Source organism: Oncorhynchus tshawytscha, linkage group LG11 (genome assembly GCF_018296145.1).
Source record: "Oncorhynchus tshawytscha isolate Ot180627B linkage group LG11, Otsh_v2.0, whole genome shotgun sequence".
Lineage (NCBI taxonomy): Eukaryota > Metazoa > Chordata > Actinopteri > Salmoniformes > Salmonidae > Oncorhynchus > Oncorhynchus tshawytscha.
In genome coordinates, this window is record NC_056439.1 from 41,104,117 (window position 1) to 41,120,816 (window position 16,700).

Genomic DNA, 16,700 nt, shown 5'->3' on the forward strand with positions numbered 1-16,700 from the left:
TATGACAAAACAGCTACTACACAGTTCAAACAAATGTCTAATTAAAGTTGACAACATGGGGAGCCCTTATAATGATAGTAAGTGTTCTGAATGCAGCAATATTTTTCTTAACATGGATTGTGGATTACTGATTATCCAAACTAATGTACACTGAAAGTTTACAACAAAAAATGCACTCTCTCTCTCTCGCCACACACACACACACACACGCACGCACGCACACACACACACACACACACACACACACACACACACACACACACACACACACACACACACACACACACACAGGACTTCACACACATGTATCCGCTTATCAATTGATACCAGGCTGTGTATCCACACACATGCACTGTCCCCAAAAGTTATTTTTTGTAGGTTGGACCGTGCGTGTGTGTGTGTGTCTCTCTAGGGAAGGGTAGCTGTGAAAGCCCATTACCACTGTGTGTGTGTGTGTAACCAGGCCTGTGAATCCCAGAAGAGGCCTAGCGTTGATACTGAGAGGGAAAATGGCTGCACTCAGTGACAAAACGGCATCAGTGCGAAGCAGCGCACATTAGCACCTCACAGATGACAGCACCCAAAACAGATATGGCACCCAAGGAGCCTGACCCCAATGGCACTGAAGGGCCAGAAATCACATCCCCGCACAGCGAAACCACCCTGACCTGATAAAACACACAGTGAAATCACAATCGGAAGGGAATAGGGTTAACTCAAAGCTGCCTGCCTGTATAAGTTCCTTATGTTTTGAGATTTTATGTTATAGGTGTTCCGGGAGAGTTCAATTTGTTCAACAGAATACTCTAAATGTGTCTGGTGACATTTGAGTTACACAACACTAGTTTGTGTCTTGTAATTTTATTAGGATCCCTATTAGCTGTTGGAATAGTAGCAGCTACTCTTCCTGGGGTCTTACATTTGAGATATGAGGAATATGCTTTTATGGTTCCTTTCTTTATCATTATCTGCTACTCCCTGCCCCTTTTAGATTCCCTTAGATTCGGCCGGCCTTCCTAGCTCTAATGAATCGGGGGAAGAGAGAGAGAGAGGTGGGTGGAGAGAGAGGGGTGGAGAGAGAGATGGAGATAGAGCTGGAGAGAGAGGTGGAGAGAGAGAGGTGGAGAAGGAGAGAGGTGGGTGGAGAGAGGTAGAGAGAGAGGTGTAGAGAGAGGTAGAGAGAGAGGTGGGTGGAGAGAGAGGTGGAGAGAAAGATGGAGAGAGATGGAGAGAAAGATGGAGAGAGATGGAGAGAGAGGTGGAGAGAGAGGAGAGAGAGGTGGAGAGAGAGTTGGGTGGAGAGAGAGAGGTGGAGAGAAAAGTGGAGAGAGAGGTGGAGATAGGTGGAGAGAGAGGTGGAGATAGGTGGGGAGAGAGGTGGAGAAAGAGATGGAGATAGAGAAAGAGGTGGAGAGAGAGAGAGGTGGAGAGAGAGAGACATGGGTGGAGAGAGGTGGAGAGAAAGGTGGAGAGAGAGAGAGGTGGGTGGAGACAGAGATGGAGAGAGGTGGAGAGAGAGGTGGAGAGAGAGTTGGAGAGAGAGATGGAAGGAGATAGGAGTTGAGAAATCGAAAGAGAGAAAGAGGATGAGAAAGATAGAGGGGGAGTTAAAATAGTCATTAGAGATGCACAGGAGGTCTTGGGGCGTTCCACAAGGTTAACGACAACGGCACTCAGCAGCTGAAATGCTCAAGTAGCTTTTATTGTATCATAATAATGAATCAATGGTATAAAGATAAAATAAAATAAATGAACTCCGAAGCCAAGCAGTAAAACGCTTGTGCCGCGGCGTTGGCGACAAATAATAAAAAATATTTAAAAAATCTCTCCAGCACCATTGGGCCCTGCTCGGCTAATATCTACTGATGTCATCTTGTTGAAAAATATTTGCCTGGAGGTCAGTGCTCCCCGTTTGAAAGGCTTAAACGCTTCTGCTTCAGAACATTAAATATCTGCCCACATTACTGCTGCTACGTATTAACAGAGCAGAGCTGGGGACAGAGGGCACATGGCTGAACGCCGGGGGTTTTAGTTGGAAGAGGGAGTGGAATAGTCCAAGCCGAAGAGAAGCAAGAGATCGATGGTCATTGTTTTTGGTGTTAGACCTGCCAGCCTTCTTTCTCTTCCTCTTCCCTGGTCTTTCCCTCTCTGTCTCTCTCTTCTGGCGGACGGTGGAGTTTTTTATTCCTCCTTCATCTCAACTCTGTGGTTTATTGGCTGACATGTACTCTTATGTACGCCTATTGACGTGGACTGGGATGACATAGAGATTTTACGTGTGTCAAAGAGTCACGTGGCCATCCCTCCCAATCTAGTCTCCTTGACGTCCACTACCTTTGTCATTACCTATATTAAGTGAAGGTAATGTTACCAAGGGAGTATGGGACATCACTGAAACAGAGAGGACAAAGCCAACAACCGGAAGAGCAGAAAGAAAACTCTGAGGAGTTCCCACTGTTAGTGTGTGTGTGTGTGTGTGTGTGTGTGTGTGTGTGTGTGTGTGTGTGTGTGTGTGTGTGTGTGTGTGTGTGTGTGTGTGTGGTAAGAAGCACTCGGTACCTACAGAAAGGTCAAACCTGGAAGCATGTTTTAATATTGCTCTACCGTTATCCTGAATGGCATGATGGGAGTAACACATCTGAACTGATCGTAGTTACAGAATCATAGGTCTCTCTTTTTGCATTGGACAATATATACAATGTAAAATAAATACATTTACACAAATGGACATATTGTTGGAGCACACTGTATGATACACACGTCACAAAAATATACAGGTAATCGTTAACTGATGTGGAGCACATCTAGAACTACGGACATGTCTCTCAAGGCGTCCCAGCAATTCCTGGTCGGAAAGATTTTTCAGATATTTTTTCATAATTTTAATCATATATTATTTTTTCCGTCTTTCTTAACCTTTTCCCCCTCCCTCTATATTGTCATACATGTGCATGTCAGACAGCCAGGATATACCCTAAGCACACACGTGGTATGTATAAGCACACCTCGGCATAATTACCTACTTGACTAACACTCACTATTCTCCTTCACTTCTCATAAAAAATAGCAGTTGTTTGTACATGTTCATTTCTTTATTCCGTATCTTCTAATGATAAAATAGTCCAATAGATACAGCATTGATCTAATTCAAACACAAAGTGCAACGTCCGACCGTCTGTCTGTTGCACAGTCATATTGCTTTAAATAACAAAATCACGTTGGGAGAATAAACGCCCTCGTTCGTTATGGCTAAATTACTCTCCTCTCTCTCTCTATCTTCAATATGATCCATAAAAGGTGTTGAAAGATACATAGCAAAACCTCAGTATGATTTAAGATGCTACAACTACGTGAGTAGGCCAACAATATATGTGCCGATAATTTACACAAGAGCAGTGTTGTTATGGTAACTTTAATGTTTACGAAGAATATTGAATATTTAATGGTGTAGCTAATATTCTTAACCAATGTCTTGAGACTGGAAGGTACAATGTTGAAGACTAAGCCATTGACCTTATTCTATGGCAAGGTTGTGATTATTATTATTATGTTATTATTATGGTTTGTCAAATATTGTTCAACATCAAATTCAGCTCAGCTTAAGTCACCTCTGAGAGACGGTTGTGTTCTCTTTCAGCTCCTTTTATTGGCCAGTACATAGTATCGGTTTGAAAATGGACAAACAATTGACAGAAACATCAACTAAAAACAGAAACAGACAGAGAAGAAGAAAACAGCTCTCTCCCAGGAGTTGTGTATGGAAATGATAGACGAGCCAACATGTTTCCCACAACAACTCTGACATTATTGTCTTCCTCATTAGTGAGTATAGAGAATTCAGGCCCAATACACAACTGCAAATAAAGTCAAACACCACTGCCAGATCATGCAGTATCTGAAGTGTTAACCATGTTCAAACTGACACACCAAGCTAGCTGCTCTCGCAAAAATTGTCATTAGATGTTGACATGAAACCACACCTGGCCTTAAAATACAGCTTTAAAATTCAGAGTGAGTACATAAGTATAATTTTCCTTTTATCTGCAAATGATTCAACTGGGGCCTGCATTTAGGAAAGGACTTTCAGTTAAATACTTTCTCCAAATCATGCTCTATTCTTTATGTTTAGCCAGTGATGAATAGATGGTACAGTAGTTAACACATAGGACCAAGGAAGCAGATCAATTCATTAGAAACACAACCCCCCCATTAGTCCTAGAAAATAACAATATTTTAGTCTTTCTTTTTTTCATTGCTTTTAGTAAACACACAACGTTAACTCCAAAACAAAACAAAAACTTTAAAAAAAAAAGTAATTTCCCTTCGCAACCTCAAAGAGTTTAGATAATGTTACGACGTAGCGTTACGACGTAGCTGTTTCTGAATGGAAAGCAGTATGTACAGTACAGCAAGTTATCAAAAAAAAGTCAGCTATCGTTCGGAAGTACTCACGTCTTTTCACTTGTATTTACTAAACCTAAGATATACAATGTTATTCTACAAGAAAGTTACACAAAGGATCCCTTTTGAAATAAGTTGTTTCTTCCTTTAGATACTTGTTATCCTCTTCTACGCCAGTATAGGTTATTATTATGATGATGATATAGTCGTTGGATCTGTTGATCTAGCAGAACTAGCTAAACAGAAGAGCCTTGTTTCCTGGTAAGTCGGTAGGTATGTGAGAACACGCCGACCCTTATCTTCGGAGTATTTTCTCTACTTCTACCCTGTGTCTAAAAAAGCGCACGCCACGAGCACTGGAACCACCACCAGAAAGTACACAAGGACGACGTTGAACCAAACAAAAGCAACGAAAGTAAAGAAAGGGAGCGTTTTCAGAAAAAGCACAACAAACATGAAACACTGAGAGGCTGAACTACAATTTTTCATTTTTTTTCATTTTTTTTCTTTTTATTCCAATAAAATGTATTAGATTAGAATTATAATCTGTTAATTTACAATATACAATGGGTAAGAAGGTTCAGAAAATACCCCTTACTAATAATACTGACATATTTGTTACAGAGAGTGACGTAGGTTACTTGATTTATCGTTTAGCTTCTCAACTAGAACCAGTTGCCATTTTATATTAGATTACGTCATAATCTAGATTTTCCGATATTGGTGTTCTTAATCTGCTTACAAAAACCCTGTACCAAATCCCAACCTCATTCCTTCCTATGACCCAGTTGCAGTTTAGCTTTCCTAAATGCTAGTTTAGTATTATATCTTGGCTATAGATTACTGTTGTTGGTACAAGGGTGGTCTTCAGAGTCTAATGAATGAGTTATTTGCTTGCCTCCACATTCATGGTGCTTCCCTAGCCTTGGGTTAGTTTGAGTCTAAGACTATGTCATCTAATAGCCTATGGCAAGCACAGAGAGAGAAGCTACACCTGGTAGAAATGTTAACATTTCCCAACGTAGACTGGCACAAACATTAATTGCATACATGTTAATATGCACCCTCATTTTAAATGACTATTGCTTGGAGAAGATAAAATTCGATCCATATATATATTTATATATATATTCATATATAATTGCTGAAAGTGGTAAAGCTGATAGAAATAAACATTTATTGATTGATTTCTTATTAACACAATATAAACTAAATAAAATAATCATAGACCATATATGATGACCGAATCATATACTTACACCATTATTCATTTCAATAAAAATAAGACCAAAAAAGTTGCAACAACCATAAATATGTCCCTTCAGCACTCCTGTACCTCTCATTCATATTGCATGAGTGACTAAAGCTTCACCATCTCCCTGAAAAGGTAACAATAACAATCAAGCCACTACTTCTTGTCTGTAAAAACACTTTGGAAGACAACAGAAAGGGTTAAAGAGGAAGTGTAATAGCTGTAAGTGATTAAAATGACAGACCCAAAGGAACGGCTGGGGGTGATGACAACGATCTTATCGGCTGGCATGTGGGAACTTAGTGTGTGTTCTAACACTGTAGTTAAGCAGGCCAGACGGTGCCTCAGACTATCAGATGAGGTGTTGGGGGCTGATGGTTAAGTTTTCTGGACATCAACTGAATGGATCTCCATCCTTTGGCAGGGCAAGTCTCCTCTCCTCTTGTCTTATCTTTCCGTTATCCATTTCTTCATGAAAATCATCAACAAAAAGTACTTGTTAATGTTCTTTTTTCTTCTGCAGAGCATGTCCTGTAAAAACTGGGAAACTGAGGAGAAGAAGCTTTACAGTCTATCTGCTGCTAAGACAACCAGAGCAGTGTCTCTCTCTCTCTTTTCTTTTTAAATTCCTCCTTTCAATATTTTTAGCAGTCAATAGTCAATAATCACATTGTTAATAATTCTTATATGTATAAGTGACACGAGGTCGATAGTCAATAGTTTACAGTGCCATTGTTATGGTAGCTGGTTTATGACTTGGCTATAGTTTGTACACAGACGACCCTCCAGCAGAGATCTCGTCTCAGTGTCAGTGTCTCCCCTAATGCACGGAGGTCAGAGATTAAAGTTCAGAGGTTACTCCCACCGATCTTTCTCAGTGGGCGGCGAGTTTGGGAAATTCAGATGTCATGTGGGGTTTTGGGGGGTCAATGGGAGGAGCCTGTGTGTGATTGACTGACATTTCGGAGGTGGTGGACGTGGTTGGCCAATCAGACCTTGGCCTCCAGCAGTTCCAGGAAGAGTTTGTGCATGGGGACCTTGCCATCCTGCTTGATGCTGTAGAAGTGCTGCACAGCCTTGGTGGAGGTCTGGCGGAGCAGGGGCAGGGTCATCAGCAGCTTGCCTGCCCGACGAGGGTCCTCCGGGTGCTGTCCTGCCTCGTAGTCCTGCAGGGCCTCGTGGAGCACATCCTGGAGCTTCTGCACCGCCTCCACATCCTCTACGTGCATGGAGTCTACATGGGAAGAGAGGGAGGGAGAAGAGGGAGGGGGGTGGAAAGGATGGAGAGGTTAATCTTCACACATACTGCATGACCACATATCATTACATCATTACATACTACCTCACCTTAACATCTCCACCACAGGTAACTTCCACAAACACCAAATTGAGACTCTGTATGCAGAATTCTGCAAAAACATCCTCCGTGTACAATGTAAAATAGCAAATAATACACGCAGAGCAGAATTTGGCCGATACCCACTACAAAATCCAGAAAAGAGCAGTTAAATTCTACAACCACATAAAAGGAGGCAATTCCCAAACCTTCCATAACAAAGACATCACCTACAGAGAGATGAACCTGGAGAAGAGTCCCCTAAGCAAGCTGGTCCTGGGGCTCTGTTCACAAACACAAACAGACGCCACAGAGCCCCAGGACAGAAATACAATTAGACCCAACCAAATCATGAGAAAACAAAAAGATAATTACATGACACATTGGAAAGAATTTATAAAAGAACTGAGCAAACTAGAATGCTATTTGGCCCTAAACAGAGAGTACACAGTGGCAGAATACCTGACCACGCTGACTGACACAAATTTAAAGGAAAGCTTTGACTATGTACAGACTCAGTGAGCATAGCCTTGCTATTGAGAAAGGCCGCGCGGTAGGCAGACCTGGTTCTCCAGAGAAAACAGGCTATGTGCTCACTGCCCACAAAAAAAATGAGGTGGAAACTGAGCTGCACTTCCTAACCTTCTGCCAAACGTATGATCATATTAAAAACACGTATTTCCCTCAGATTACAAACCCAATTTTGATAAACTCCCATATCTACTGGGTGAAATACCACAGTGTGACATCACAGCAACAAGATTTGTGACCTGTTGCCACAAGAAAAGGGCAACCAGTGAAGAACAAACACCATTGTAAATACAACCCATATTTATGTTTCTTTATTTCCCCTTTTGTACTAACTATGTGCACATCATTATAACACCGTACATAGCCATAATATGACATTAGAAATGTGTCTATTCCGTTTAAACTAATGCATGCAATGTTTACTGTTCATTTTTGATTGTTTATTTCACTTTTGTTTATTATCTATTTCACTTGTCTTGGCAATGTAAACATACCGTATGTTTCCCATGCCAATAAAGCCCTTTGAATTGAATTGAGAGCGACAGTGAGACAGAGAAAGAGAGAGAGGGGAGAGAGAGTGAGAGAGACAGTGAGACAGAGAGAGACAGTGAGAGAGAGAGAGAGAAACAGAGAGAGAAACAGAGAGAGAGAGAGAGAAACAGAGAGAGAGACAGAGAGACAGAGAGCAGACCTCACAGAGCCCCAGGACAGCAACAACAACACAATTAGACCCAACCAAATCACGAGAAAACAAAAAGATAATTACTTGACACATTGGGGAGAATTTACCAAAAATTGCTTTGGCAATGTAAACATAAAGCCCATTGAATTCAATGTAATTGAATTGAGAAAGAGAGAGAGAGAGTGGGAGACAGAGAGACCGACACAGAGAGACTCCCCAGCTGAACAATAGCCTGGCCTGTCTGTATTGTCTGTCTCAGGATGTCAAACAGTCATTAGCTTACTTATTGGGTACTAGAGCATTTATGAGCACTGTGGATGGGTGTGGCACTGCAATAGATTTCTCTACTCCAGTCCTACACAGTACATCTGGAACGGCCCAGTACATTTATGGGGCCAAGCTTTCTGCCATCCAGGACCTCTATACCAGACGGTGTAAGAGGAAGGCCCTACAAATTGTCAAAGACTCCAGCCACCCAAGTCATAGACTGTTCTCTCTGCTACCGCAACCCAAGCGATACCGGAGCACCAAGTCTAGGTCCAAGAGGCTTCTCAACAGCTTCTAACTCCCAAGCCATAAGACTCTTGAACAGCTAATCAAATGGCTGTCCAGACTATTTACATTGCCCCCCCCCCCTTTCACGCTGCTGCAATTCTCTGTTTATTATCTATCCATAGTCACGTTAACTCTACCTACATGTACATATGACCTCAATTACCTCGACTCACCAGAGCCCTCACTCTGTACCGGTACCCCCTGTATATAGCCTCCACATTGACTCTGTACCGGTAGCCCCTGTATATAGCCTCCACATTGACTCTGTACCGGTAGCCCCTGTATATAGCCTCCACATTGACTCTGTACCGGTAGCCCCTGTATATAGCCTCCACATTGACTCTGTACCAGTACCCCTGTATATAGCCTCCACATTGACTCTGTACCGGTACCCCCTGTATATAGCCTCCACATTGACTCTGTACCGGTAGCCCCTGTATATAGCCTCCACATTGACTCTGTACCGGTACCCCTGTATATAGCCTCCACATTGACTCTGTACCAGTACCCCTGTATATAGCCTCCACATTGACTCTGTACCAGTACCCCCTGTATATAGCCTCCACATTGACTCTGTACCAGTACCCCCTGTATATAGCCTCCACATTGACTCTGTACCGGTAGCCCCTGTATATAGCCTCCACATTGACTCTGTACCGGTAGCCCCTGTATATAGCCTCCACATTGACTCTGTACCGGTAGCCCCTGTATATAGCCTCCACATTGACTCTGTACCGGTAGCCCCTGTATATAGCCTCCACATTGACTCTGTACCAGTACCCCCTGTATATAGCCTCCACATTGACTCTGTACCGGTACCCCCTGTATATAGCCTCCACATTGACTCTGTACCGGTAGCCCCTGTATATAGCCTCCACATTGACTCTGTACCAGTACCCCTGTATATAGCCTCCACATTGACTCTGTACCGGTACCCCCTGTATATAGCCTCCACATTGACTCTGTACCAGTACCCCTGTATATAGCCTCCACATTGACTCTGTACCGATACCCCCTGTATATAGCCTCCACATTGACTCTGTACCGGTAGCCCCTGTATATAGCCTCCACATTGACTCTGTACCAGTACCCCCTGTATATAGCCTCCACATTGACTCTGTACCGGTACCCCCTGTATATAGCCTCCACATTGACTCTGTACCGATACCCCCTGTATATAGCCTCACTATTGTCATTTTACTGCTGCTCTATAATTATTTGTTACTTTTATATATATATATATTTTAAAACGTATCTATAAACGTATCAATTCAATTCAAGGGCTTTATTGGCATGGGAAACATGTGTTAACATTGCCAAAGCAAGTGAGGTAGATAATATATAAAGTGAATATATAAAGTGAAATAAACAATAAAAATTAACAGTAAACATTACACATACAGAAGTTTCAAAACAATAAAGACATTACAAATGTCATATTATATATATATATATATATATATATATATATATATATATACAGTGTTTTAACAATGTACAAATGGTAAAGGACACAAGATAAAATAAATAAGCATAAATATGAGTTGTATTTACAATGGTGTGTGTTCTTCACTGGTTGCCCTTTTCTCGTGGCAACAGGTCACAAATCTTGTTGCTGTGATTGCACACTGTGGAATTTCACCCAGTAGATATGGGAGTTTTTCCAAATTGGATTTGTTTTCGAATTCTTTGTGGATCTGTGTAATCTGAGGGAAATATGTCTCCCTAATATGGTCATACATTGGGCAGGAGGTTAGGAAGTGCAGCTCAGTTTCCACCTCATTTTGTGGGCAGTGAGCACACGGCAGCATAGCCTAGTGGTTAGAGTGTTGGACTAGTAACTGAAAGGTTGCAAGTTCAAACCCCCGAGCTGACAAGGTACAAATCTGTCGTTCTGGCCCTGAACAGGCAGTTAACCCACTGTTCCTAGGCTGTCATTGAAAATGAGAACTTGTTCTTAACTGACTTGCCTAGTAAAATAAAAAATAGCCTGTCTTCTGTTGAGAGCCATGTCTGCCTATGGCCACCATGTGTTTTGGGCCAAATAACATTCCACTTTGCTCTGTTTTTTGGTAAATACTTTCCAATGTGTCACGTAATCAGACTCTGCATGCAGAGTCTCAATTTTGTGTTTGTCCTGTTTTGTAATTTCTTGGTTGGTGAGCAGAGCAGACCAGACCTCACAACCATAAAGGACAATGGATTCTATAACTGATTCAAGTACTTTTAGCAAGATCCTAATTTCGGATGTCAAATTTTATGTCCCTTTTGATGGCATAGAAGGCCCTTCTTGCCTTGTCTCTCAGATCGTTCACAGCTTTGTGGAAGTTACCTGTGGCGCTGATGTTTTTTGTGTGCTTTAGGGCAATGGTGTCTAGATGGAATTTGTATTCAGACCTGTAGGGAACAGGTCTGAAAGAATCTGTGCAGAAGATCTATGTGCTGCTGTAGGCCTTCCTTGGAAATTTGCCTTCAGATTCTAGTAGGATGAGGTCTAGTAGGGTGCTGTAGACTGTTCTAGTGCCCTCGCCAATTTGTTGATATATATGCTGAAGAGGGTGGGGCTCAAGCTGCATCCCTTTCTCATCCCTGTCTCACCCCACAGCCCTGATGAAAGAAATGTGTGTTTTTTGCCAATTTTACCTGGACACTTTTTTACCTGGACACTTTTTGTTTGTGTACATGGATTTAATAATGCGTATGTTTTTCCCCCAGCACCGTTTTTTAAAATCAATTTGTATAGCAGACCATCATGCCAAATTGAATCAAAAGCATTTTTGAAATCAACAAAGCATGAGAAGACTTTGCCTTTGTTTTGGTTGGTTTGTTTGTTGATTAGGGTGCGCAGGGTGAATACGTGGTCTGTCATACGGTAATTTGGTAAAAAGACAATTTGACATTTGCTCAGTACATTGTTTTCACTGAGGAAATGTTCTGCTATTAATTACAATGCAGAGGATTTTCCCAAGGTTGCTGTTGACACATATCCCACATTAATTATTGTGGTCAAATTTGTCTCCACTTTTGTAGATTGGGGTGGTCAGTCCTTGGTTCCAAATATTGGGGAAGATGCCAGAGCTAAGGATTAAAATAATTTAAGTATAGCCAATTGGAATTTTAGGATTCCATCAACACCACAGGCCTTTTGGGGTTGGAGGGTTTGTATTTTGTCCTGTAGTTCATTAAATGTAATAGGAGAATCCAGTGGGTTCTGGTTGTCTTTAATAGCTGATTCCAATCATTTGAATTGATCATGTATATGTGTTTGCTTATTCTTCCTTGATATAAAGCCCAAAAGATTTGATAAGTGGTTTACCCACACAGTACATCATGTCAGGTTCTTGTCCTGGCATTTAGGTCACCACAGTCTAGTACATGTCCCTGGGCCTGGAAACGGTTCATCTCCCCCTCTAGGATGGAGAAGCTGTCATCGTTAAAGTATTGGGATTCTATTGGGGGGATATAGGTAGCACACATCTTGCAATAATTTCCTTATTCATTTCATGTCGCATGTAAAATGTTCCTGTTTTGACAAATTTAATAGAGTGGGTTAGGTCTGCTCTATATAAAATTAGCATTCCCCCTGAGTTCACACCTGGTAGTTTGGTGGATGGGACTACCAGCTCTCTGTAACCTAGAGGGCAAACCAGTGGGTCCATTTCCTCTATACCAGGTTTCTTATAGGATGGCAATGTCTGTATTTCCGATTTCTTTGATGAAGTCCAGGTTCCTGCTCTTTAGGCCAAAGGCAGATGACCTCAGACCTTATATATTCCAGGATGAGATAGTAAAAGCTTTGTGTTCCATAGTGTGTTGATGTGAATTTTGTTAAATTCTCTAAACCCCACCACACGTACACACACCAACACACACAGCTCGCTCCAAAGACACGTTCAGATGTTCATGCTTCTGCGTTTGGGTCAATACTCTAACCCTTGTGTGTGTGTGTGTGTCTGATCCAGGATGCTCTTAGTCATCCGTCACAGGGGCTTTGGCAGTGTGTGAGTGTGAGTGTGTATGAGTCAGTGTGTGACAGGGACTTTGGCAGTGTGTGAGTGTGAGTGTGTATGAGTCAGTGTGTGACAGGGACTTTGGCAGTGTGTGAGTGTGAGTGTGTATGAGTCAGTGTGTGACAGGGACTTTGGCAGTGTGTGAGTGTGAGTGTGTATGAGTGAGTGTGTGACAGGGACTTTGGCAGTGTGTGAGTGTGAGTGTGTATGAGTGAGTGTGTGACAGGGACTTTGGCCATTGAAAAGTGACCTGTGATCCGACAGGAGCCCCCGGCAGAAAACAGATTACACACCTTTGCTATGCTGCAGAGCCAGCAGCACTAACTATCACACACACCTTTACTATGCTGCAGAGCCAGCAGCACTAACTATTACACACACCTTTACTATGCTGCAGAGCTAGCAGCACTCACTATCACACACACCTTTACTATGCTGCAGAGCCAGCAGCACTAACTATCACACATACCTTGACTATGCTGCAGAGCCAGCAGCACTAACTATCACACACACCTTTACTATGCTGCAAAGCCAGCAGCACTAACTATCACACACACACGCGCACACACACACTTGTTTTTCTATCCTCGTGGTGACCTAAATGTATTTCCATTAAAAAGTCCTATTTTGCCCAAACCTAACATTTACCCTAACCTTAACCTTAACCCTAACCTTAACTCTAAACTTAACCCCTAGCTCATAACCCTAATTCCTAACCCTAACCTCTAACACTAATTCTAACCCTAACCCTAAACCTAACCCTAAACCTAACCCTAAACCTATACCTAACCCTAACCCTAACCCATAAGGTTAAAATAGCCTTTGTCCTTGTGGGGAGGTGGGAAATGTCCCTACGAGGTTTTTCTTGTTGACTTTTGGGGATTCAGGTCCCCAAGAGGATAGAAGAACAAGACCACGCACACAGTCACACACACACACACACACACACACACACACACACACACACACACACACACACACACACACACACACACACACACACACACACACACACACACACACACACACACACACACACACACACACACAGGCTCAGAGAGATACATGTGCAGTTGTACATTCTATTCTAACTGTTTCTAAAATATTACACACACCATGTATTTAACTGCACAACCTACACAAATTATACACAAGTATTTATTCCTTACTGTATGTATTTCCTATAGAAAGGCTCAGGCAACAATAAAGGGTCGCTAGAACGTTGTGGAGCTGTACATTCTTTAACTTATTCCATAATTCATTTACAACATAGTAGCTGTTTTTTGTCAGTAAAACACTATCCTCCTAATCAAAGCATTTGCAACCATTTTCTAAGGAAGTAAGTCCACTGCTGTTAGATAAAATGCCACGCAGAGTAAGACTAGAGAATCAATGAGAATTCAATTAACTCTTAAGGTGACAGGAGACTTAATGTGATTTGGCTGTTAGTTAAATGAGAATGCTTGTCAAGCATTGTGTGAATAACTTTTGTTTCTTAGCTTTATAGGAAAGAGATACACTTCTCCCAGAGTGCTTGACAATTATAGAAGCAAGTAGATATTATTATCTGTGTGTGTTTGTGTGTTTGTGTGTGTGTGTGTGTGTGTGTGTGTGTGTGTGTGTGTGTGTGTGTGTGTGTGTGTGTGTGTGTGTGTGTGTGTGTGTGTGTGTGTGTGTGTGAACATTGGCAGGAAAAACTATGTTCTTTAAGAGTATATTTCTAATGAGCAGTGGGTTAAACAGGGACTGCTAAAAACCCCATACACACACCTTAACATGTGTATCACGTTCAGTAGCATTCTTAAGGATTCCCATTAATGCAGACGATTAGCTTTCAAGGAATTCATTAATTGTCCCTGCCCTTCAAAATGCTAACGCTAGCTTTCTGTTGTTCTTGCCCTGGGCACTGGCTCACAATGCATCTATCCCAAAACTGATAGAAATAAATTAATATAGTAATTAATTAAGGACTAAATAGTAATTGTTACTCAAACCTTATAGTTTTGATCATAAACTTGTCTGCATCATTTCTCGATTAGTTCCTGTCCTCTCACATCATTGACAGACAAACGGCATACACATCACAGACAAACTGAATTGGTCCACTCACACAGACAGCATCGTGAGGAAGGCGCAGCAGCGCCTCTTCAACCTCAGGAGGCTGAAGAAATTCGGCTTGTCACCAAAAGCACTCACAAACTTCTACAGATGCACAATCGAGAGCATCCTGGCGGGCTGTATCACCGCCTGGTATGGCAACTGCACCGCCCTCAACCGTAAGGCTCTCCAGAGGGTAGTGAGGTCTGCACAACGCATCACCGGGGGCAAACTACCTGCCCTCCAGGACACCTACACCACCCGATGCTACAGGAAGGCCATAAAGATCATCAAGGACATCAACCACCCGAGCCAATGCCTGTTCACCCCGCTGTCATCCAGAAGGCGAGGTCAGTACAGGTGCATCAAAGCTGGGACTGAGAGACTGAAAAACAGCTTCTATCTCAAGGCCATCAGACTGTTAAACAGCCACCACTAACATTGAGTGGCTACTGCCAACACACTGTCAATGACACTGACTCTACTCCAGCCACTTTAATAATGGGAATTGATGGGAAATGATGTAAATATATCACTAGCCACTTTAAACAATGCTACCTTATATAATGTTACTTACCCTACATTATTCATCTCATATGCATACGTAGATACTGTACTCTATATCATCGACTGCATCCTTATGTAATACATGTATCACTAGCCACTTTAACTATGCCACTTGGTTTACATACTCATCTCATATGTATATACTGTACTCGATATCATCTACTGTATCTTGCCTATGCTGCTCTGTACCATCACTCATTCATATATCCTTATGTACATATTCTTTATCCCCTTACACTGTGTATAAGACAGTATTTTTTTTGGAATTGTTAGTTAGATTACTTGTTCGTTATTACTGCATTGTCGGAACTAGAAGCACAAGCATTTCGCTACACTCGCATTAACATCTGCTAACCATGTGTATGTGACAAATAAAATTTGATTTGATTTTGATTTGATTTGACATCTCCAACAGTAACCATTTAGCAGATGTTTTTATCTCAAGTGTCCTACAGTTAACATATAATGAATATTCACTATGTGGGCCATGCAGGAATCTGATACACACACATCCACTCCTGTAAAAGTGCAGCTTGAACTGAACTGCTGTGAAGGACTCCATCTGCTATCAGTCATTAAAAAACACATTTTTCTAAAGATACACAATGTCCAAGTCCTCTCTGGGGTGCACTTTCTGTCAGAAGGGCTGGCACGGGCTCGTTTTCTCCCACTTTTTCCCCACTTGCCAAATAGTGAGTCGTCATCCCACCGCCAGCAGAAGCAATCTGCTCTTTCATTTTTCAGCGTGGCTGGCCCGGCCTGAGATTGATCGGCACATATGGCCCCAGAAAACAAACTGTCAATACGTTGAGCGCTGGAGAATTTCAACAAATACCCGCCTGCACATTGTATCCCATTTAACACGTTCTGTTGACCGTTTCCTTCTTTTCATTAAAGGGAAACCAGCTGGCCGGAAACCAAGGTAAAGTTCAAAGATGGGGTCACCGAGGGAGGGGGGTCACAACTTATTTAACAGGCATCTGAGGAGAACACTATGCTAATTGTAAAAGGGGCATCCACTACTTCGCTTCAGGGAGATGGTGGGGGATAGCGAGTGTGTGTGTCTGCACACGTGCATGTGTGTGTCAGTGTCTCAATGTGTGTGTATACTAGAGAGGATATTATTGAGTTTGTGTGTGTGTCTGTGTCTCAATTTGTGTGTCTACTAGAGAGGATATTATTGAGTTTGTGTGTGTGTCAGTGTCTCAATGTGTGTGTATACTAGAGAGGATATTATTGAGTTTGTGTGTGTGTCTGTGTCTCAATGTG

General features: G+C 42.1%; 1 protein-coding gene across 6 annotated transcripts in view; it reads right to left on the bottom strand.

Annotated features, from left to right (window-relative positions):
* Window positions 1–2,570: 2,570 nt before the first annotated feature.
* The window catches only part of LOC112239153 (estrogen-related receptor gamma), a 310,010-nt gene continuing 295,880 nt past the window's right edge, over window positions 2,571–16,700 (bottom strand). For all 6 annotated transcript variants that reach the window (XM_042330139.1, XM_042330137.1, XM_042330135.1 and 3 more), the window contains one exon: window positions 2,571–6,887. In XM_042330139.1, the coding sequence (XP_042186073.1) occupies window positions 6,643–6,887 (245 nt within the window). In that variant the 3' untranslated portion in view covers window positions 2,571–6,642. The remainder of the gene's footprint in view (window positions 6,888–16,700) is intronic.